We start from the raw sequence: 23,512 nt of genomic DNA, 5'->3' as shown, positions 1-23,512 counted from the left end.
AGAGAGCAGCAGTACCATGGACAGCTCTCCATGGATAGTTACTGCAGACTGGACTGAGGCCCAGGGTTGGCTGGTGGAAAGAGTTGAAGAACCCTGATAGGGTGCCTCTGGGAGTTTATTCAGACAAAGCCCTGAGGTAAGGGCAAGGACTGTGCAGGGCCATGGAGAAGTGGCCCAGAGAGTGAGAACAGCAGTAGAACTTGGGTGAACCATAGACAGCTGCTATTTACAGGTTCCTGGGCAAGGATGCAGACTCATGGATGGATCTGGGTCTTCTCCAGACTCCAGGTAGCTACTGCGGGAGGTGGGAGGGCAGAGAGAAAGAAGCTTGATCCCCAAAGAAATCCAGAGGAGGGGACTCCAAAACACCACCCAGTCTTGAAGCTGGAATAAGTAGCAAGAATGTGCAAGCACATCCTCAGCCAAAGGGAGGGACGCACAAGAAGAGAGTGAAGCCGTTACAGTAACCCTGCATTAATTTATTTATAAAGTAGACTAAAAAATCCCATCTGTCTTTTGCTCTACCTGTGCCTGACAAGAACAAATTTTAGATCAAATCTCAGTTTTTAGTTGTTTCATATCTAAACATCTGGTTATTCAGTGTACTCTGAAAAATCTCTGATCACAGCAGCTAACCCTGATTTTCTCCTTTTTTTTTTTTTAACTAGGGACCTATGCCTCAAATTTTTGCACTAAACAATTGTAGAGGGTCTCCTCAGGGACCGGAGGACTCATATAATGCCTCCTTTTGCCAAATTGTCCTAACAGCAAAAATAATATTTTACAACCTCCTGGCCTCCCAGACAGAGATTCAACCAAAGTTGGTATAAGTAATGTCACCATATGAGTCCCACCTCTTGCATGGTCTGGTTAGGACACTTCTTGGGATTGGGATGAAGTTCTGGGGGTGGTGTTTTAGATCTTGATGCCCCAGGAGACAGTGGCCGTGCCTACACTAGCCCCAAACTTCGAAATGGCCATGCAAATGACCACTTTGAAGTTTACTAATGAAGCGCTGAAATACATATTCAGCGCCTCATTAGCATGCGGGCGGCCGCGGCACTTCGAAATTGACGCGCCTCGCCACCGCGCGGCTCGTCCTGACAGGGCTCCTTTTCAAAAGGACCCCGCCTACTTCGAAGTCCCCTTATTCCTATCTTCTCATCGGAATAAGGGGACTTCGAAGTAGGCAGGGTCCTTTTGAAAAGGAGCCCTGTCAGGACGAGCCGCGCGGTGGCGAGGCGCGTCAATTTCGAAGTGCCGCGGCCACCCGCATGCTAATGAGGCGCTGAATATGTATTTCAGCGCTTCATTAGTAAACTTCCAAATGGTCATTTGCATGGCCATTTCGAAGTTTGGGGCTAGTGTAGATACGGCCAGTGTGTGGTAGCTAGCACTTGTCAGAAAGCTGCTTCTTCTGCAGCCTCCAGTTTTCTTCCAAACTCTCTTATTTTTAAAAACCTCAAAGGGGGAGGAGTGATGGAAAGAATAGTGCATTCCCTTAGTATTTTCTCCGCTAGTTAGGCCTAATTTCTAGCACCAGTTTTGTTTCATTGATTTCCTGTCACTCACTTCTTTTGTTTACTGGGCATGAATTTAACACAAGCCTTAAATTATATCAGTAGACCTCTTTCTTAGGTCTAATTCAGTCTTTCTGTGTTGCAGTTGCACTTTTCTTCAGCCGTGTTTATTATTATACATGACTGGAACATTTAATAAACTTTTATCAACTTTCCCACACAAGTTCAAAATTAGGATAAATTTAGAGGACCAGTTATTATAACAACATTATTCAGAGCTATATTCAAAATATACACCATTTAGCTAAGACTGTTTCTGTGTAGGTTGTGTAGATAAAGATCATTGTTGAAATTTAAATAGATGTTCAACCAAGGAAATCCAACTATGGTCTCCTTCCACTGGATATCCTAAAGTAAAGTGTGCATTGTCTTTGAAAGAGCATAGTGGAATGTGATGTACTCAGTAGAGTTCTTTTTCAAAGCTTGTAGAGTCTAATCCAATATAATGTATTCTTCTTGGGAATATATTTTAAAAATAATTTGATCCTTGGACACCTCAAGGGACTTATTGACAGAAATGCTTATGGCCAACAGTGTACAACTGTTGAAATTTTTTAGACAGAAGATCAATATGTGGGCACAACTTGAAAAGCTGATAATACTTTCTCTGGTCCCTGAGGAGACCCTTTACAATTGCTTTGTTCAAGAACTGGAGGCATATGTCCCTGGTGAAAAAAAGAGAAAATCAGGGTTAGCTGCTGTTGATAAGAGATTTTTCAGAACACACTGAATAACTGGATGTTTAGATCTGCAACAAATGAAGACTAGATCTGCTCTGCAAGAGAGAAACTAATTGCTTGGTGTGTAAGTATATACCTCAAATCATGTCACAATAACTTCCAGTAGTTATGAATTGTACTGGTCAAAATATGGGATTTCCAATTTACCAGAAATTTGCACATTTCAAAATTTGGTTTTGTTTCAAATTGGACTGAAAAACATTTTTCAAGATTTCTCTCAGATAAAACTGACCCATTGCATTTCTGAAACAAAATATCTGCTCCCTCTGACTGGGCACTGTTGACTAAATTGACACTCTTGTCAATTTTACTATTGCTAAGAGAATGGCAGTTTCAGTCAGTGGCTGCAGGAGCACCAGGGTCTGTCAAATCAAGGTAAGTCTGCAAGAAGCCTGTCCCAAGACTTCCAGGTTCCCAGCTCTGTATGAGGATTCCTGGAGCTCTGAAAGCCTGGCCTCTTGTAGACTCAGGAACCTAGTTTGTAAGAACTCTAGCTAAAGCCTGATCTTCCAGGATTGCCACGATCCCTGGTAGTGTTCCCACTAAGCTTGAGGCTGCTCAGGAGATTCCTATGTCACCCAGATAATTAGCAGAGTGCTCACAGTTAGGTGTTTAGTTCTATGGTGGTACACATTTGCACAAGCCTCAATACACCTGGATGGAAAATATTAGAGGGGACACTGATCCCTACTACAGAGCCAGAACTTGAGCCACAGTTAGGAACGGGAGTTTCAGTCTCTCAGCTCCATAGCACATTTTGCTTTCGACAAACCAGTATTTTCTGACATAACTTTTCCACTGGAAAATTTTCTTCCAGTTTCTATTTTGACCCTGTGCAAAAAGCACTTCAGTTTGGGAACTTCATTTTTAATACTGCCTTTAGAATGTTAACCGAGTACTGCCAGAGGATGTTAACAATATTTTGCAAGTAGGGTGGGCTTTTAATCCAAGTCTCACAAAGCCCTTCATAAAAGTCAGCATTATTTTACAGATGGCGAATGGGATGCACAGAGAGATTAGGACTTGCCAAAGACTAACAATGAGTTTGTAACAGAGTTGTGTATGAAAAGTATAAATTATTATTATTGTTGGTTTTTTGTTTGCTTGTTTATTTGGTTACAGTGGTGCCAAGGAATTCTAGTCATGAACCACAATCTCACTATGGCAGTTATTGTACAAATGTAGAACCAAAAGATGATCCCTGCCTCAAACAACTGACAATCTTTAGTAGGTTGCAACATCCAGTCCCGTACTCTAACCCATGTGTCGTGTTGCCTCTAAATACATTGAACAAAATTTGCACTCTTTATATATACAATCTGTTTTAAAGGCATGGGTGGAGGTGTTTTCATTTTGAAAGAAAATCTCAGTCATGTGCTAAATAGTATTCAGTGGTGTGGTGTGTATAAAGTGTTGCTTTTCATTCTATTGACTGCTTAAGCAGCCCCACACCTAACGTAAGGGTAAAATGCAAGCAGGTAGTTGAATCAGAATGGCAGTGTCTACACTAGCCCAAAACTTCGAAATGGCCATGCAAATGTCCATTTTGAAGTTTACTAATGAAGCACTGAAATATATATTCAGCGCCTCATTAGAATGCCGGCAGCCGCGGCACTTCAAAATTGACGTGGCTTGCTTCCACGCGGCTCACCCAGACGGGGCTCCTTTTCGAAAGGACCGCAGCAACTTCAAAATCCCCTTATTTCTAACAGCAAATAGGAACAAGGGGATTTCAAAGTTGCTGGGGTCCTTTCGAAAAGGAGCCCTGTCTGGACGAGCCACACGGCAGCGAGCCACGTCAATTTTGAAGTGCTGCGGCTGCTGGCATTCTAATGAGGCGCTGGATATATATTTCAGCGCTTCATTAGTAAACTTCGAAATGGACATTTGCATGGCCATTTCGAAGTTTTGGGCTAGTGTAGACGTAGCCAATGTGATGCTCTTTTGGATTTAGCCATTGAGGGGTGCCCATTTCTCTTTGAAAAAAAATCAAGAAAAGAACATCCTAGTGAAATACAAAACAGACAAAATTAATGATGGTGAAATTTTGCCAAGCAACTTGCACCTGGGCACAAATCTTGTTTGGAGTGGGTTTGTCTAACTGAAGCTGGTGTGTCATGGATAAATTGCACTGCAGTATTCCACATTCTCTTCAGCCAAACGACAACCTCATGAATCTAATCTAATCTAATCTAATCTAAATTTTTCTCCAGTTTGTTATCACACTCTCTAGGGGCACTTTAAAACATATAAGACTCCCAGAGCTCCCTTTGTCAACAAAATTTTAGCAATGCAGGATCTCATCCTACACAGGCTGAAATAAAGCAATATCCAGTCCCTGAGGCAAATCTGGAGAAGTAGATGGGCAGTATGCTCAGAAGGTCAACAAATTTTGGCTTTGTCAAATGAATGGAAGTTGCTTCCCCTATGTCATCCACGCAGGGTGTCCAGCTCCCAGACATGCAATTCTAAGAACTTAACATTTGAATATCCCAGCTGTTCATAACTTCAGGGTTAAAATACAAAGAGGCATTTTCTAAGGTAGTTAGGGGGCTTTGGGTTCAAAACCAATATCTTGAAGTGCACCTGGGAGCTTACTGGAAATGTTATCCATATGATGGAGCTTGAGAGAGTTTAATTTATAGTAGAGCTCATTTGTATAGTTTAGAAAAGTTTTCTGGGATTTGGGTAGAATCCTGGCCCTAGTGAAGTCAGTGAGAGTTTTACCACTGATTTAGATGAGGCCAGGGTTTCACCCTATGAATTTAGAGAAGGTGGTGTGGGGGGAAAAGGAAAGAAGGGGGAGTAGGTGTAGGAATGTGAAAAATGGAAAAGATCAGAGGTTTGGGAAGGGAGAAATTAAGATATGGGAAAGGAAAAGGTAAAGAAGTAAAGGAGGATAAAAGGGATAGATGAATGTGTGGGAGGGAGAAGAGAATTTTCTCTTCCTCCCATTCCTTCCATCTTTTCGCCTCTCACTTCTCTTCTGTTCTAATTATCCATTTCTTCTTTAAAAGCAGGACCACCTTTTCACTTGTCTGTCTAGCTGCGTGAAGTATTGGCAAGGAAGTATAATGTGGGCTAATTACTTACTGGAAGAGAGTTAATATGAGTGATTTTTTTTTCTCATGGGAGTTATTCTTAAATAGGTTCCCCTATTAGTGTGTACAAACCTATTTTGTTTATGGAACAAAAATAAACATAGATATTAAAAATTCAGTCAAAGTCTTTAAAGTTCTTTTACTTAGTTTTCAAGTGAAGCAAACAGCACAGATCAGTCTGACCCAGGAGAGACAGTGATGTTCTCAAAGCAGTGATTACTGTTCAGAAATTATTCCAAGTGTAAGTTGAAAAAAAATCCTCCCTCCCCCCATCAGAGTAGGCATAATTGAATGTTTACTTCTTTTCTGGAGGTCCTGAAGAGTGGCTTATTTAGCATGCAGAGTCTGAAATTCAGATCCTCCTTTAAGGAGGTAATTTAAACTGGATTGCACTCAGGAGCCTTACTCATCAATTTAAAGGAGTTAGAAGATAATAAGACTAGTTCTGTTTTTTGTTTTAGATGAAGAGATCAGCTCAGCAGACCTTTAATAAGTTTTCAGCATTAGTTGATTAACATCCCAACTGATCTCAGTGTGGAATACTTTTCTAACCCTGTTGCATGACTCATCTGTATTACACTGGCCACTTTTGCTATGCTGGCATTTCCATTGCAGGGCCTTTGTCCCCAAAACACAGTGGAGTTTTATTCTTAACAGGAAACAGGTTTTTTTAAATACTGCATTAAAACTTATTTTTTTCCTACGGGGATTAAATATACTTTGATCACTGTGATACTCATCTAGAATATGGATCTTAGTCGATATCAACTGATCAACCTGGCTATGTCTACACTAGAACACTAGGGCGAAGTAGCTTATTTTGAAGTAATGATATCAAAAGAAGCTACTTTGACGTGTATCATCTACACATCCTCTGGGGCTGATGCTGTCGATGTTCAACGTCGAACTAGCGATGGGGAACATCGGAAGGGCCCCCCCCGGATGGAAAATCAGAGTGTCTACACACACAAGCAACCCCTTTCAAAATAAGGAGCCAGGAAAGCCTGCGGGCGGGGTCACAGGCTGGACTAGCCCTTCTGGGGCAACAGCAAGCCGCTCCTTTAAAGGGCTCCTCCCAGACACACTCAGCCTGCACAACACAAGTGCTGCGGAGCTGGCACCAGACCTGCACGCTCACTGCAAGCAGCGATGGACCCCAGCAGCAGCAGCATCTGGAAGCCCTCCAGGCTGTCACCCGAAGAGCAGGCACCCTGCTAGGTGCTGCACAGGAAGCCACCCAGCAGCTCTTGCCTGGCGAGCCCTCCCTGGGGGCCAGATGGGGATGCCCCAGACCATCAGGGTCCCCTGTTCCCCCCCACCCCGCCTGGTGCTTCACCACCTCTGGAGCTACCCCACCAGCTTCAAGTGGTGGGAGCATCTGGTAATGGGGGAGTTGGACAACGACAGGTGGCTGCGGAATTTCCTCATGCGTCGGCAGACCTTCCTCGAGCTCCACCAGTGGCTGACCCCTTTCACTGAGGCACCAGGACACCCAGATGCGGTGCGCCCTCACTATCAAGAAGAGGGTCGCCATGGCTGTCTGGAAGCTGGCCACTCCAGACAGCTGCTTCTCTGTGGGCCACCAGTTTGGTGTGGGCAAGGCCACAGTTGGGGCCATCGTCATGGAGGTAAGGAGGCCTGGGCACGCACACACTGGATGATCAGATGCCGGGGGTTGGGGGATGGGAGGCGGGAACCTGATGAGGGAGTGCGGGGCGGGGGCAGGGGTGATGACCAGGTGCACCCTGCACACCTTCATGGGTGCTCATGTCCCCTCACCACAGGTGGTCCATGCACTGAATGACCTGCTCCTCCAGAAGGTCATCTGCATCAGGGACCTGGACATGGCATCGTGGGCTTCACTGCCATGGGGTTCCTGAACTTCCTCGGGGCCCTAGATGGGACCCATATCCCTATTTGCACCCCAGACCGCAGTGGGGGACGATATACAAACCGGAAGGGCTACCACTTGGTGGTCCTGTAGGCCATGGTGGACAGCCGGGGCCACTTCCAGGATGTGTATGTGGTTTGGCCCAGCTGCACCCACAACCCCTGCCTGTTTCAGAACTTGGGCCTGTGCCACTTGCTGGAGGCGGGGACCTACATCCCCCAGAGGGAGATCCTGCTGGGGGACTCCACTGTGCCCCCTCTGCCTCATGGCAGATGTGGCCTACCCACTCCAGCCCTGTCTCGTGCGCTTGTACACCGGACACCTCGATGCCAGCCAGGAGCTGTTTAATGGCCACCTGAACCACGTCCGCCAGGTGGAGAGGATCTTCTGCTGCTTGAAGGACCAGTTGCACTGCCTCCTCACCTGCCTGGACGTTGGCCTGCAGAACATCCCCCAGGTTGTGGGCGCATGCTGCATGCTCCACAACATTATGGAAAGCAAGGGGGAGGCCTTTGTTCAAGGGTGGGTGGTCGATGCCAGCATGGGCTACCCCTGGCTGGCTGCCAGGCCGACCAGGAGGGGGTCCGGGTCCAAGAGGCCCTGCCAGCATATTTTGATCAGGGGGCTCAGTGAGCACCTCCCTGGTGGGCCTCCTGCACTGCCCCCACCACCTGCACGCTGCCCCCCAACAAGCACACATCACACAGGAGTGTGGGAAAAATAAAACTTTGAACTATTGATAACTGTTAACTTTTGACTATGATTTCTGCACAACAAGTTGGAACTATATAGATGGAGGGAAGATAACTGTATACATGGGGAGGCCTGTGGACGGGCCGGGGCAGGGGTGGATGGGCATAACCCCCAGCAGGTTCGGGTCATGGCGTCCCGCCCCCATTCATGGTCCCCGGTGCAGCTGGCTGGGAGCCGGGAGGACCGGCAGGTAGGGCTGGGCTGCCTCCCCGGCCGTTCTTCAGCTCCTATGGGCTCCAGTCCTGGGGGCGGGGCTGGCAGGTGAGGCAGGAGCTGGACCACAACCTTCTGGAGTGACCCAGCGATGTCCCTGAAGACTCCCATGAAGTCCTGCCATGCTGCCCAATGCAAGGCGGCCTCCTTCCGGTTGTGGTGGAGCCTCTCCTCAGCTGCCTCCACCTGCTGCTGGAGAGTCGCCAAGAGCTGGGGGTCCACAGCAGCTGTCCCCTGGGTCTGGCGGGGGCAGGCCCATCCAAGCACTGGCGGTGCCCCCAGACGCTGACAGTTCCTGGATCCCTGGGGACTCTCTGGGACGACAGATGGCGCCTGTCTGTCTGGAGCCTTGGATGGTGCAGCTGCAGAAATGGGGAGGGAGGGAGAAGAAGGCTGTCAGTACTGAGCCATGGCCCATGCCCCCCATCCCCCATGGGTGCCGGGTCCCCATCCCCCGTCCGTGGCGTGGTGTCCCTGCAGGTGGCCCCATTGCATGGTTGGCCTTCCCCTCTTCCCCCCACCCCCCAGGGTTAGGGCACAGCGCTGTCCATGGGAGCAGGTGCTGACAGGCACTGGCACTGTGCTGTGGCTGGGCCGTGGTGGGCCACAGTCTGCTGGGAGTGTGGGGGGCCCCCGGTTGTGTGTGGTGTCCCTGCCCCATGGGTGTGTGCCCTGTGGGGTACATACCTGACCATCCACTCCCGCAGTCAGGGGATGCGCGTTGGCTGGACGTCCGGCTGGAATTCTGGGATGGGAGGTCAATAAGGAGCTCCCTCTCCTCACTGGTGGACCCCTCCTAGGCGGTCCTGAGGGCTGGCTCCTCCAGTGGCCCCCTGAGTGCACGGGTGACCTCCGGGCCAGACTCCAGCTCTGAGGCCTGCTGGGACTCCTTGGCCACGATGTCAAAGATGGGCACGGGGGAGGAGTTGTTCCATGGGCCCAGGATTGCCCTGAGCTCCCTTTAATAGGGGCAAGTGTGGGGGCAGCCTCAGACTGGCTGGCCGAGTCCTGGGTCTGGTCATAACCCTGTCACAATTCCTTTACTTTCGCCGGATGTGATCCAGAGTGTGGGCAGGGTGACCCCGGGTGGCCAGGCCCTCAGCCAGCCAGGTGAGTGCTTCTGTGTTCTGCTGCTTGCTTCTGATTACATGGAGCACCTCCTCCTCACCCCAGAGCCCCAGCAGGTCTCGGAGCTCAGCATCCGTCCAGGAGGGGCCCCACCACTTCTTACCCCCCTCACCCGGCTGGGGGCCCTGTTTCTTCTTTGCAGGGGGAGCCCTGGAGGCGCTCAGGGGGCTGGCTGGCTGCCATGGGTGGCAGGTGAGCAACTGGGGATGTCGCGGAGGGCGTGCAGGGTGAGCACATGTGGCTGCTGCTGCCTGCACGCTCTCAGCTTCCTGCCACAGGAAGTCCGGGTCTGTGGTGCTTTAAGGGCAGCTGTGCATGGTGATCATAGAGCCCAGCAGGGGCTGGACAGCATGTCTCAACCCCACAGCTGACTGCCGCTGGGAGGACCCCACTATTTCAAAATAGCGGGATGCGGATTGTCTGCACACGCCGTACTTCGACGTTCAGTGCCCAAGTAGGGCACTATTCTCATCTTCTGACAGGAATAGCGATTTCGACATCTCACCGCTTAACGTCGATTTCAGCTTTGAAGTTGTGTGCTGCGTGCATAGATGCAGCTGCACTACTTCAAAGTTATGCCAGTTACTTTGAAGTAGCCGGCTAGTGTAGACGCGGCCCCCCTTGTTTAACTCTTGTTTTCAGAAACCATTTTGAAACCAATGCTTATTAATAATTCCTTATTACATGTCAAATATGGACACAGGTCTTTGTCTAAGGTGTCTCCAACTCAGCTGTCGAAATACTTATTTGCATGCATTCAGTATTTCAGCCTGGAGACAAGTGCCCTTAAATTAAGGAAGAATTTGAGAAGAATCACACTAATAATTTTTATTCTTCTTAACACTGTTTTGATAGTGTATAGACAAGCATGGCTCCCTCTCTTTTACTATGTCTCCATCTGCTGTGTCCTAGTTGGTGCAGTTACTGATCCTTCACTGCTTGGCTCCTATCTAGTCCTTCACACCAGTGTGAATAGAAGACAAAATTCTACCGTTCTGATTTGACAGACTTTTACACCTGCTTTGCACAGGTATAAATAACTACACAAAAGAAACAATGGAGACTCAGGCCCTGAGCCTTTGGCTGAAATTGCAGCTTTAATTAGGACAACTGGTAGAGGGTCAATGCAGATAAGACTGGGATAACACTTATACATTCTGAGATGCAGCCTGGAGAAATGGCAGAGAAATGTATCAGCCTTGTTGACTGAGGAAGTGTGCTTGTGGGTTATCACTCCTGGAAGTTTTATTAGGTCTTAATCTGCTGCTAAATACAGCTGTAGCCAAGATGTTTTGTCCTTATCTATGCTTGACAAGAAGAATGCATCCGTTTCTTTCTACTTCCTGTCTTGCATTTCTCAACTCAAGAATAGAGTACTGTAACATGGGGCTACACGCTAAGCAATGTTAGCATGCAGGGACATCGTTACACCTGTGTTCTGTGGTATTCTCTGGCTGTAGATTAGTTTTTGGGTGGAATTTAAGTCATACTAGTTAGGCCTTGCTACTTGAGAGACCATATCTCCTCTACCTGCCGTTTCAGTCAGCAAAGGTGATCAAGCTAACGGTCAATAATAATCTTTTAAAAGGGAGTGGAGAGAGGTCTTTATCAACTCATTTTAGTCCTTAGTTTGTGAGATTTGGATTTGTTGATTTACAGTGCACACTTGACTCAAACACTTGTCTGCTCCTGGTCCTTCTTCAACCTTGGAATCTGAGTTTAGTTTCTCTGACTTCTCAGTGAACATAACTTCTCATAATTCTAAGTCTCTATTTAGTTGTCTGGAATAAACGAATTCCTTCCTGGCAATTTTGCAGAAATGATGGGGAAGCTGTATAATAAAAGGCAGTGCAGGTACTAAAGTAAGCATAATTAAGATTTATATGAGAGAATATTAACCTGCTGTTCACACTGAGATACAAAGCAGAGCTTAAATCTTGCGTGGTAGAAGAGTTCTTATCTCAGTCACTGCTTTAAAGATCTTTGTTTCCTGAGGGGAAAAAATGTATATCTCTGTTCGTAGGTGTGATAAAGGATTCATTAGCTGAAACCCCTGGCCTTTGGCAGGCCAGGATATGTGTCTCCGCTAGAGTATAGCATATTCTGGTCTAGCCAAAGAAGATTAAATTATTTGTAGTTGTTTGATACAGACGTTGAGTGAATAGAAAGTGCTAGCATGGCTGAACAGTCTGATGGTAGTGGGCTAATGTCTGGAGAAAGGTGTATTGGCCATGTATTTTTCTGTAACTTACAATTCCAATATTTTTTTCAGAGTCCACATTGTTGTGTTTGAAATCCATTTGAGCAACCTTCAGTCTCAGTTAACAAAGATTTCTAATGGGAAATTTTTGGTGGCATTTGGCATTTCTTGGGGAGGGTGTTAATCTCTCTTTCTCTCTCTCTTTCATTCTCTCTCTCGATGGAGGGCCCAGTTTTGGAGATTGACCACAGGCCTGAAGAGAGAGGCTCTTTTTAAAAATGTGTCTATGGGCAAGGAAGTTTTCTGTGATGCTTTTCTGCTGAGTAGTCAAATCTTTGCACATGAAGCAACAAGAGCCTGACATCCTGAAAAGCTTTGAGAGCCAGCTGGAGAAAACTTGAACATCTGTTGAAGCTATCTCCATTGGCCTGTGGCATTCTGAACAGAGAAAGTGGTTGTTTTACCAGCTCCCCGGCTGCCTGACCAGAGCTGCTCCTGAGCCCTCAAACTGTCTCCCTCCCAGACCATCTTTAAGTTTTTGGCAGTCCCTCCAGACCCCTCATCACTTTCTCTTGCTCCACTCAGTTAATTGATTGTCATTCTGGGTGCTTAATTTTTATTCATGTACATTTCACGTGTATAAATTCTGGAGTGATAATTGTACTTGCATAAAATTTGTGTGTTTAAAAATATTTGTTTTTATGCTGATTCAGCAAAGCACTTAAACATGTACTTTAAGCACATTAGCAACCCAGACAGCATGTATTTTAGATTATGCTGTAGTCTCTTTGGCTGCAGTGGGATTATTCATATGCTTAATCTTAACCATATGCTTACATGTTTTGCTGGCTCGGGGCCCTTAACATTTACAAGTAGAAAACAAGACAGTATGAAAGGGATATAGCAGGAGGGGTATATTCTTCAGGAGGCACATGACAACTTCATTAAGATAGTCAACTGAGGAAAATCTTGTTATGTGCATCTCCCAAAATTCAGAAAGTTTTCAGATTGGTTTCCCTCCTCTGGGCTTCCCAGTTTCAGGAGATCCAAAACACAAGAACTTGGAGAAGGTCCTTTTGGATAGTATCAGAGAGGTAGCCATGTTAATCTGTAGCTTCGAGAACGACAAGAAGTCTTGTGGCACCTTACAGACTAACAGATATTTTGGAGCATAAGCTTTCGTGGGCAAAGACCCGCTTCATTAGATGCATGAGTCATGCATCTGATGAAGCGGGTCTTTGCGCATGAAAGTTTATGCTCCAAAATATCTGTTAGTCTGTAAGGTGCCACAAGACTTCTTGGTGGTCTTATGGATAGGTCAGCCATCACAGTGCTGAATTTGCAAGGCAGATGCTCAGCTAAACAATACTTTCTCAGTTGGCTATCATCTGAGCATGCTGCAGAAGTATGCAGTAGGACCCATCCTATCTAAAAAATACATGACATTAAATCACAGTGTTCTCTGTAAAAATGCAGTGTACGGCAAATTAATTTGTCAAAGAATAATATGTTAAACTTTGTAGAATAAGCAGAAGTGGTTGTGATTGGAATTGTTCATAAATCAATATCTGCATATTAGTAACATTTGAAAACAGTCTTGATCAAGACCTTCTGCTAAAATTGTATCCATCAAAAACTATAAACTCTCGTCAGCTTCGTTTATCATCATAATTTGTCATATTTGTTAGTTCTGTCTGCTTAAATGAGCATCAGTGAAATAACATTGTTGGTATTTAAATTGACATCTTTAGGTTTCAGAGTTATCTCTTCTAGTGAGACAAGGAGAAGCAGTCATGCCTTTCAGAGGTACTGCCTTAGGCAGTATATTTCTGGTTTTATTATGTATTAAGTAGTGCTGTGAGGGAAATCAGGTCCCTGTTTTGTGAAGCTCTGAACAATGAAGTCAGTGAAATTTTTGAAGTCTGTGCAATTTTTATTATTGACTTTAGTAGGTCTGGGATTCTACCTGTGGTTCCTGACTAAAAAATGTTTATCATCTAAGGAGGCAAGAGACAAGACACCATGGGGGCAGAGGGACACAGTTCAGAAAGACCACACTGTAACACTGATTTTCCTTTGGTTCATCTTCCCTAAGGATTGTGAACATAATTATTTTTAAATGAAAGCTTGGATCCTGGAACATCCTCCTTCTGAGAGAGTGGATTATACAACTTTCTCAGTTTTAAAAAATTTTACGCTAAGGCTACGTCAATGCTGACAAAAAACTTCGAAATGGCCATGCAAATAGCCATTTTGAAGATTACTAATGAGGTGATGAAATGAATATTCAGCGCCTCATTAGCACGCCCCGAGCTGTGGCTCTTCGGAATTGCTGCGTTTCACTCCCGCACAGCTCATCGAGATGGGGGTCCTTTTCGAAAGGACTCTGCCAACTTCGAAATCCCCTTCTTCCTAAAAGCTGATAGGAATAAGGAGATTTTAAAGTTGGTGAGATCCTTTGGAAAAGGATCCCACTCTCAATTCAACAAGCCACGCGGGAGCGAAACATGGCAATTCCGAAGAGCCACAGCCAGCAGTCTGCTAATGAGGAGCTGAATATGCATTTCAGCACCTTATTAGTAATCTTCGACATGGCCATTTGTATGGCCATTTTGAAGTTTTTTGTCAGTGTAGACACAGCCAAAAAGAATACATGCTTTCAATATTGGAGGGCACACTATCATGTTCAGTGCAGAGAAGCTTAAAATCTTGTGCTAAGCACAAACCCCCATGATTAACACAATTATCTGTAGTGGGTTCCAGATGACCAAGCAGCAGCCTAAGCTTTCAGTATCCTTTATATATATATTTTCAGTATGAGTTAAAAAAATTCACTTGGTGACATTTGTGGTTTTGTCTCTGCCCTTTATATAATTTAAAAATTGGTGTAACCAAACTCAAAATCCAGCCTTTTTACTGTGAAGTGTATGCAGAGCCTGCTTCTTACCATGTCTGCTTTCAAAGAACGTGCCTGTGTGTACCTGAGAACATCCTAAGAAGGATAGAGCTGGGGTATTTACAGTTCTGATTCTAGGGATTATTTCTTTATAAAGTGGATTAACCTCCCACTGCAGATGTCTGGAAAGAGCAGTTTGAGCAAGCCAATAACACAAATAAAATGCACAGGAATCCTGCTGAGGCTCAGCCTGAGGGACTGAGTATTCTAAGTAACATAAGCAGGTTCAGGTTAATTAAATAAATCCGAAACAATGACTATGCTTCTTTTCTAATTCTTTTTGTGTCTGCTCTCAAGACTCCAGGACTATGTGATGTTCCTCTCTCTACGCTAATGGGAATAGTGCACCCAAGGCAGTTGCAACTGCCCTAATTACTGTGGCTCCTGTGGGCTCCCTCCTAGAGTTTTCTTCCATGAATGGTAACAAGGATAGCAATCACGAAACTGAATTCTATAACCCGCTTCCTTTGTGAACTAGGGCATGCATCTCAGGGCAAGGTTTTCAAAAACAGGAGCCTAAATGCACATTTAGGCAATTGCTTGATTGTGTAAAAGGGTTGAGCTTCTTGGGAGCAGTTGGGAAATTAGCACGGTTGAAGGTCCGGCAGCCATCTGTATGTAGGCTTTGGGCTCTAGTTTTTGAAAAACTTAAGATCTCTGTGTCTCAATTTACTTTGCTTACTTTTTGAACTCAATCATGCTTTCTCATTCACATGTGCCACTGAGTTTGATGGGATGAGGATCAAGCTTTAGCCTTGTCCTCTGACAACTACTTGCAGACTTTTTTCTTATCATGCTTCTTTAGCATCTGCCTTGGGAAAGAGATGGGTGTCATATCAGCAATTTTTCATGTGCCACACTTAAGCCCTTGGATTTTTATCTTTATTTATTGCAGCTGGTGCTGAGGAGAAAATTGGCTGGGCATTTGGCCTGGGATTAGAAAGGCTGGCTATGATCCTCTATGATATCCCTGACATCCGCCTGTTCTGGAGTGAAGATGAACGCTTCCTGAAACAGTTTACAGTGCCTCGCATTGACCAAAAAATACAGTTTCAGGTAATATATGTATATAGATATAGATAATTTTTTGTTTGTAGGAGGGATGGTCATTACTAAAGACGATGGAACATTAAATAACCAAAATTGTGATCGATAGTAAAGGACAATTTGAAATTGTACTAAACCATCAGCTGCAGTGGTAAAATCTTGTCATTATCATACCATATTGAGCTGTGGATATTCAGAAAATCATCTCTGATCAGGACAGCACTGAAGCACAGAGGTGCAGACCTGTAGACATTTCTGACAAAAATCTACGATCAAGTGACATGTGCGTCCTAACGTGGGGCACCATGAGAGACACACTTCTTGGAAAACTCCAGTTCCTATGCAAAATAAGTCACTGCTCCTTCTCCGCTTCCTGCAGACCTCAGGGTGTCCCCATGGGAAGATCCTCTGCTCTTTCTTAGCCCTCTTCCTGCAGATTCATTAAGGTCTGCTGGTCCAGAGCATCTACACAGGTATGGAGCGGGATGCACTTGCACTCCTATATATGATGAAAAGATTGAGAAAGCGAGGTACTTAGAAGAGGTGCATCCGTGCCAGGAGGATAGATGAATCCGGTAAAGTAGAATCTGCCGAAGATGTTAGAAGTGGATACTCACTCTGGTGACCAGCACTTCCTTTCACAAGTCTTTATACAAATAGCTTGGCTGATCCACTTTCAGTTTTCATGGAAGAATTCTGACTAGCCCTCAGTTTACGCTTTCTGTTGCGTCTCTTCATTTAAAAGGGCTAGTGGCTTTTACTCTTTCTGAAAAATAAGTTACAGTCCCCAGCATTCATTTTTTGTCCTAAATTAAGCAATTGAGAGCTGAAACCCCATAAAGATGCTCCTTTTTAAAGGGTAACTAGATTACAGTAATCTATAATGTGTGGTGTAGTTCTGTAGATTTCAGCTCTGGGACTCTAATAACCTAAATTTTGTAGACCTTTTTAACTTTGATAATCCCTTCTACTTCTAGGTTGCCATAATTAACATAAGAACATATGAACAGCCATACAGGGTCAGAGCAAAGGTCCATCTAGCCCAGTAACCTATCTTCCAACAGTGGCCATTGCCAGATGCCCCAAAGGGAGTGAATAGAAAAGGTAATGATTAAGTGATCCCTCTCCAGTCATCCATTTCCAGCCTCTGACATACAGAGGCTAGGGGTACAATTGCTATCTATCCTGGCCAGTAACCATTGATGGACCTAACCTCCATGAATTTATCTAGTTCTTTCTGAACCATGTTGAAGTCCTGGTCTTCACAACATCCCCTGGCAAGGAGTTCCATAGACCTACCATGCACTGTGTGAAGAACTTTCTTTTGTTAGTTTAAACCCAATACCCATTAATTTCATTTGGTGACCCCTAGTTCTTATGTTATGTGAACAAATAAATAACTTTTTCTTACTCAATGCTTCCTTATTTTATAGACCTCTATCATATCCCCCCTTAGTCTCCTCATTTCTTACCTGCAACATCCCAGTATTTTTAATCTTTCTTCATATTGCACACATTCCAAATACATAATAATTTTTGTTGCCCTTTTCTGAAACTTTTTCAATGCTAATGTATTTTTTTTTTTGAGATGAGGTGACCACATCTGTATGCAGCATTCAAAATGTGGGATTACCATGGATTTGTATAGAGGCAATAACATCTTCTCTGTCTTATTCTATACCCCTTTTAATGATTCCTAATCGTCTGTCTGCTTTTTTGGTCGCTGTTGTACATTGAGTGAACGTTTTCAGAGAACTATCCACAGCCACTCCAACATATTTCTCTTGAGTGGTTGTAGCTAAATTAGTACCCATCATATTGTATGTATAGTTGGGATTATATTTTCCAATGTGCATTATTTTTATCAACATTAAATTTCATTTGCCATTTTGTTGCCCAGTCACTTAGTTTTGTGAGATCTTTGATGAACCACTTGTCCAATTTTTATTAAATTTGGGAAGCAAATTATAGTCTGGCTCCAAGCCTGGCTCTCCAGTGTAGAGGGCTGTATGGCTTTTCTGATGGATATTAAAGAAAATCCACTGCTAAATTTTCAGCCTAAGTGAATGGAAGCAAGGTATACCAGAAGTATTTTAAAACAAAAAGCAGTCAAGTAGCACTTTAAAGACTAGCAAAATAGTTTATTAGGTGAGCTTTCGTGGGACAGACCCACTTCTTCAGACCATAGTCTGGCTGACCATAGTCTGGCTGTGGTCTGAAGAAGTGGGTCTGTCCCACGAAAGCTCACCTAATAAACTTTTTTGCTTGTCTTTAAAGTGCTACTTGACTGCTTTTTGTTTTGATAGTATATAGACTAGCATGGCTTCCTCTCTGTTACTGTTCAGAAGTATTTTGAGTCTGTTCTAAAGAAGATTCCCAGCCCAATTTTGCAGGCCCCAAGCAGCTTGGACAAGCAGCCATATTTTCAGTGCTTAACTGAACCAAACTTTTATGTCTTTGGCGTTTCCCTATCACTGTGTATAAGTCTGAGAAGTATGTACCACCATTTATGTTTTTCCACTGTTCATTAAGATGGTCTTCAAACAGACAAGATCATTTCACTGGAGAGCAATAACCATTTATAATATCTGGGGTAAATATATTCAAAGATGGAATTTAATTTGAAAGCATTCTCAGGATTTGCAGTATGCTTTTCTTGCATTAGTAAAGAACAGCTTAACAACCTGAATTTGTCAGGCTTTTTCTCTGTCCACAAAGTTGTTCTGTGTTTGAATGTAAGCATATATGTCAAAAAGCTGCTGGTAAAATAGAGCACCGGGCACTGATACTACAGTGCTGACCTGGATTACCTAAATGGCTCAAACTATAATTGTCATGTCACAGCAGTATGAAGGGACATGAGAAGTTATTGCCCTGAAATCACAAGCATTTTTTCCTATGTTCATAATGTAAAACAGGTGGGAAGCAGGACCTGGTATCTAAAGGGCAGGAAAAACTGAACACCTGAAGAGCATGATGATATAATTAAAGGAAATTCTTCTAGAAGTGTCCCCGTGGGTGCTCCACAACAGGTGTCGGGCTCACCCAGCGCTGCAGATCGGAAACTTTCCAACAGTTTCTCCTGGATCGCGCATACACCGGCGCGCGCCGCTCCCTTGCTCGTCCCCGGCCACGTACGCGATCCGGTCCCCGCCAGTTCCTTCTCAACCGCCATCGGCTGCAGACAGAATCCACTCAGACTACAGCCAGAGTCAGATTAGCTACAGTTTTACGTGTAAATTGTTGTTTTTTTCTTTCTTAAAAAAAATATAATAAAAAGAGAGAGAGGAGCGGAGAAGACGCGGGGACGTGAAGGCCAGTAGGCCTCCCACCGCTGCAGGCTAGTGTCCGCGACGGGTAAACAGGCACGAATTAAGTGCTAAGTGCCCTATTAACAGCAAAAAGACTCACCGCGATGTCCTCTTCAGGCTTTAAAAAGTGTGAGTCCTGCCGCGAAGCTATGCCGGCCTCCGATGGGCATAGCGAATGCATTCGGTGACTGGGGGAATCACACGTTACCCAGAAGTGTTCCCACTGTGCTAAGCTCACAGCCAGAGCCAGGAAAGAGGGAGAAATGCGGCTGAAAATGCTCCTGTTTGATAAGGCTCTCCAGCCTGACTTGCCGGAGAGGCCTCAACCAGAGGAACCCCCTGGGCTCCACAAAAGAAAGGCGGCTTCCCTCACCCCCTCGGTGCAGAAACGGAGGAAGCTCTCCCCAGCCCGATCCCTGCCGGCGGTCTCAGCGAGCGGGACGGGCGGAGCACACACCCCCAGCCACATACTCAAACAAGCAGCAGCGCACGTGGCAGAGGCTGAGCCTCCGATTACCAAACAGCTGGCAAGCGCAGCACTCAGAGCGGCGGCCAGGCAAGCGCCGGAACCGGCGGCACCGCCACAGGCGGCGCCGACCCCTGCAGCGCCAGCGGTGCAGGGCCAACAGGCACGCAGCCTGCAGGCACCGGGACGTTATCCGCGCAGCACCGCAACTGAGCGGGCCGAGCGTGGCGCCGACAGCGGGGCCGAGATCCCCGGCACGGGAGGGGGCCGTGCCAGCCCTGCAGGGGAGGGAAAAGGCGAGAGTAAAAACCCGGCACCGCAGCCCTTCTCCGGACAGGGCTGCAATGCTGCTATCAACAAGCCCTCCCCTTATGCTGCACACGCCACCCAGAAGATCTGGGTCTCCACCGGCCTATCCAGAGCCTCGTTCTCCATTTCTCCAACCAACGTCACCATGGCTTGGGCCGCCTTCGCCCTTTCTGGGATTGGATCCCTTGGAGTACTATCACAAACCAGCTTCACCGTTATCTGAATCATCGCGGAGATCTCGCTCTCCCAGACATCGGGGGTACGCACCCCGAGAGTGGTCCACGTCTCCATCCCTGGACCCGGACCCGTGCCCGTGCTACCATGGTCGTTCTTATCCTGCTGGACACAAACACCCCAGGCATACACGTAGGGGCAGGCACCCCCCGGCCGTCCAATATCCCCGTGGACACTCCCGGCCGGGGATGGAAACACAGCTATCTCAAGGGGAGTTAATTGTAGAACCCCGAGACTTTCCTTTGCAAGCCTCCAGTGAGTGGGTGTACCATCGGCCGCAAGAACCTGAGAGTTCGAGGGAGGTTTACCCTAGTGGTTCCTCCTCATCCTCCCCTGATGAGGCCACGGCCCCTGGGGACGTCGCTCCCCCGGACGAACTCAAACAGTTTCAGGAGCTGTTTAAAAGGGTGGCTTTCACGCAAGGCATCCAAACGGCAGAGGTACAGGAGAAACATCACAAACTCCTGAAAAATTTGAGACCCCCGGCTTCATCCAAAATCGCTATCCCGCTCGACGAAGCCATTATGGAGTCAGCCACTACCATATGGCAGACCCCGGCCTCCGCTCCGCCTATGAACAAGAGAGCAGATAAGAAGTACTTCATCCTGGTGAAGGGCATGGAGTTCCTCTTTAGTCACCCACAACCAAACTCACTGGTAGTAGAATCGTCTCAGCAGAGATCAAAGACTTCTCAGTACAAATCGGGGGGTTCAGACAAAGATACCAAGAAGCTAGAGCTGTTTGGCAGGAAGGTATATTCCTCCTCCACCCTGCTATTGAGAATGGCAAACTATGCAGCACATCTAGCAAACCATAATTTTGATAATTACTCCAGGCTTACTTCTCTCATGGATTTGCTTACGGAAGATATGTAGCCGGTGCTAAAGGCGATTGTGCAAGAGGGCTACACGGCTTCAGTGATGGGAGTCCAGATCGCCCTGGACGTGGCGGACACGGCGGCACGCTCAACAGCTACAGCAGTGGTCATGCGTAGAGAATCCTGGCTCCAGACATCGGGTATCCCGAGGGATCTGCAGGCAAAGATTGTGGATCTTCCCTTTGACATGCAGAAGTTGTTTGCAGACTCAACCGACTCGGTCCTCCACTCCAGTAAGGACTCCAGAGCTACACTTAGAACCCTGGGTATTTATACCCCTCCATATAGGAAGAAGAAGTATTACCCTCAGCAAAGACGATACTCGAACCAACCACAGCGTGCTCAGTACCAACGGGGCTACGACCAAGGGTGACATCAACAGCAGCAACAGTATAGAACTCCCAGGCGACGTCCTCAACAAAGCCGCGCATCCTCGGGGCAGGCCCAAAGGCAACAAGTTTGACGGGCAGGTTGAGGGCTGCACTATCACTACCATCGCGCAATGCCATTCCCAGCTAATGTTCCGTCATTGCCTCTGACCGTTCCACCCCCAGTGGCAAAAGATCACCGCAGACAAATGGGTACTGGAGATCATAGCCACGGGTTGCGCGATCCCCTTCCAGTCGCTCCCACCGCCGAAACCTCTGCCAAGGCCCCACCTCAGGGACACTTCCCACGAGGTGAGACTCAAACAGGAGGTAGACCATCTTATGTTCATAGGGGCGGTGGAAAGAGTGCCGGAGCAATTCCAGGGGAAAGGCTTTTATTCACGCTACTTCCTTAGGGAGAAGAAAACAGGAGGCTGGAGGCCCATCTTAGATCTTCGGGGCCTCAACCGGTACTTGCGCAAACAACGTTTTCGGATGATCACAGTCGCCTCCATACTCACGGCACTGGACGATGGAGATTGGTTTGCAGCCCTCGACTTACAAGATGCTTACTTTCATATAACGATCCACCCGGCACACAGGCGCTTTCTGCGTTTTATGGTCGGCAAGGAGCATTTCCAGTACAAGGTTCTTCCGTTCGGCCTCTCCTCAGCCCCCAGAGTCTTTACGAAAACCCTGGCAGTGGTGTCAGCCTACCTGCACAGACAGGGGGTATTTATATTCCCATACTTGGACAACTGCCTACTGAAAGGGGCCTCGAAGGCAGAGGTCCTACGCATGATACGCATAACAGCAGACACGTTTTCTTCGCTGAGCCTAGTCATCAACCTCGCGAAGTCAAAGACTGACCCTACACAAGACATAGAGTTTATAGGGGCACGTATAAACTCTATTACAGCAAGGGTGTATCTACCCGACGCCTGCTTTCGCGCCATCAGTTCGCTGGTGCAAGTCATTACGTACAGCCCCACGGTGCCGGTCTTAACGTGCTTGCAGCTGCTAGGCCACATGGCCGCGGCGATGTTTGTGGTGCAGAATGCCAGATTGTATATGCGCAGCCTACAACATTGGCTGGTGAGCGTCTACAAGCCGGCATCCCACACTGTCCACAGGGTGGTGTTGCCCATGACAGAGGTGCGCAGATCCCTGCAGTGGTGGGTAAACCCCAAGAACCTGCTAACAGGGGTACCCTTTCACCAACCACAAATCTCTATTTTTCTTACTACCGACGCTTCCCACATAGGGTGGGGAGCACACATCGGCGACAAGGTGCCGCAAGGACTATGGTCCCCTGCGGAACAGTCACTGCACATAAATATACTGGAGCTCAGAGCAGTGTTCAACGCCTGCAAACACTTTCGAGACCAAATACAGGGCAGAGTAGTCGGGATCAATCCCAACAATACCTCCACCATGTTTTATATAAATCGACAACGAGGAGCCCGATCCCGTGCCCTATGTGCGGAAGCAGTCCGACTGTGGAACTGGTGCATCGCCAACAATATAATGTTGAAAGCCTCGTATTTGCCGGGCGCTCACAACGTGAAAGCAGACCAACTGAGCAGGCGCTTCGCACTCACGCACGAATGGCAGATCCGCTCCGATCTGCTACTACCGATCTTTCACACATGGGGGTTTCCCCAGATCGACCTGTTTGCCACTCAGCACAACAAGAAGTGCCCCCAGTACTGCTCCAGGGCAGGATTGGGGTGGGGGGGTCCCTGGGGGACGTATTCGCGATTTCATGGAAGGGCCCCCTACTTTACGCGTTTCCCCCCACACTGCTCATCCACAAGGTCTTGCAGAAAGCCAGAAGGGAGAGAGCCCGCATGATTCTAGTAGTTGCAACGTGGGATCGACGGCAATGGTTCCCCTTGCTTCTGCGCATGTTGGACCGCCCACCGCTCCCCCTTCTGGTGGCTCCGGACCTACTCACACAGGCCCAGGGGTCCATAGTGCACCCACACCTTCAAGGTCTGCGCCTACAAGCATGGCTAATCCATGGCTTAGCTCCCTAGAAAGCACATGTACGGAGGGAGTACAACAAGTCCTGGAAAGTAGCCGAAGGACCTGCACCAGGAAGACCTACAAGCAGAAATGGACTCGATTCACTGTATGGTGTTCCGCCAAGCAGTTAGCTCCCCTTGACGTTCCTATACCTGTAATACTAGAATACTTATTGGACCTCAAGAGGGGCGGACTTTCCCTATCCTCGCGAAAAGTCCACCTCGCCACTATATCTGCTTTTCGGCATGCAGAGGAGGGGCCCACGGTATTTGCCCATCCTATTGTTACCAGGTTCCTGAAGGGGCTGGTA

The 23,512-nt window shown here is 46.9% G+C and overlaps 1 protein-coding gene across 1 annotated transcript in view; it reads left to right on the top strand.

Moving 5' to 3' along the window:
• FARS2 (phenylalanyl-tRNA synthetase 2, mitochondrial) overlaps positions 1-23,512 on the top strand; it is a 424,448-nt gene that overhangs the window by 223,444 nt on the left and 177,492 nt on the right. The window contains exon 6 of the mRNA XM_074987722.1: positions 15,458-15,618. Coding sequence (XP_074843823.1) covers positions 15,458-15,618 — 161 coding nt within the window. The remainder of the gene's footprint in view (positions 1-15,457; positions 15,619-23,512) is intronic.

The sequence above is a fragment of the Carettochelys insculpta genome, chromosome 2 (assembly GCF_033958435.1).
Source record: "Carettochelys insculpta isolate YL-2023 chromosome 2, ASM3395843v1, whole genome shotgun sequence".
NCBI classification, from domain to species: domain Eukaryota; kingdom Metazoa; phylum Chordata; order Testudines; family Carettochelyidae; genus Carettochelys; species Carettochelys insculpta.
The sequence above is the reverse complement of the archived record's forward strand: the minus strand, read 5'-3'. Positions and strand labels throughout refer to the sequence as shown.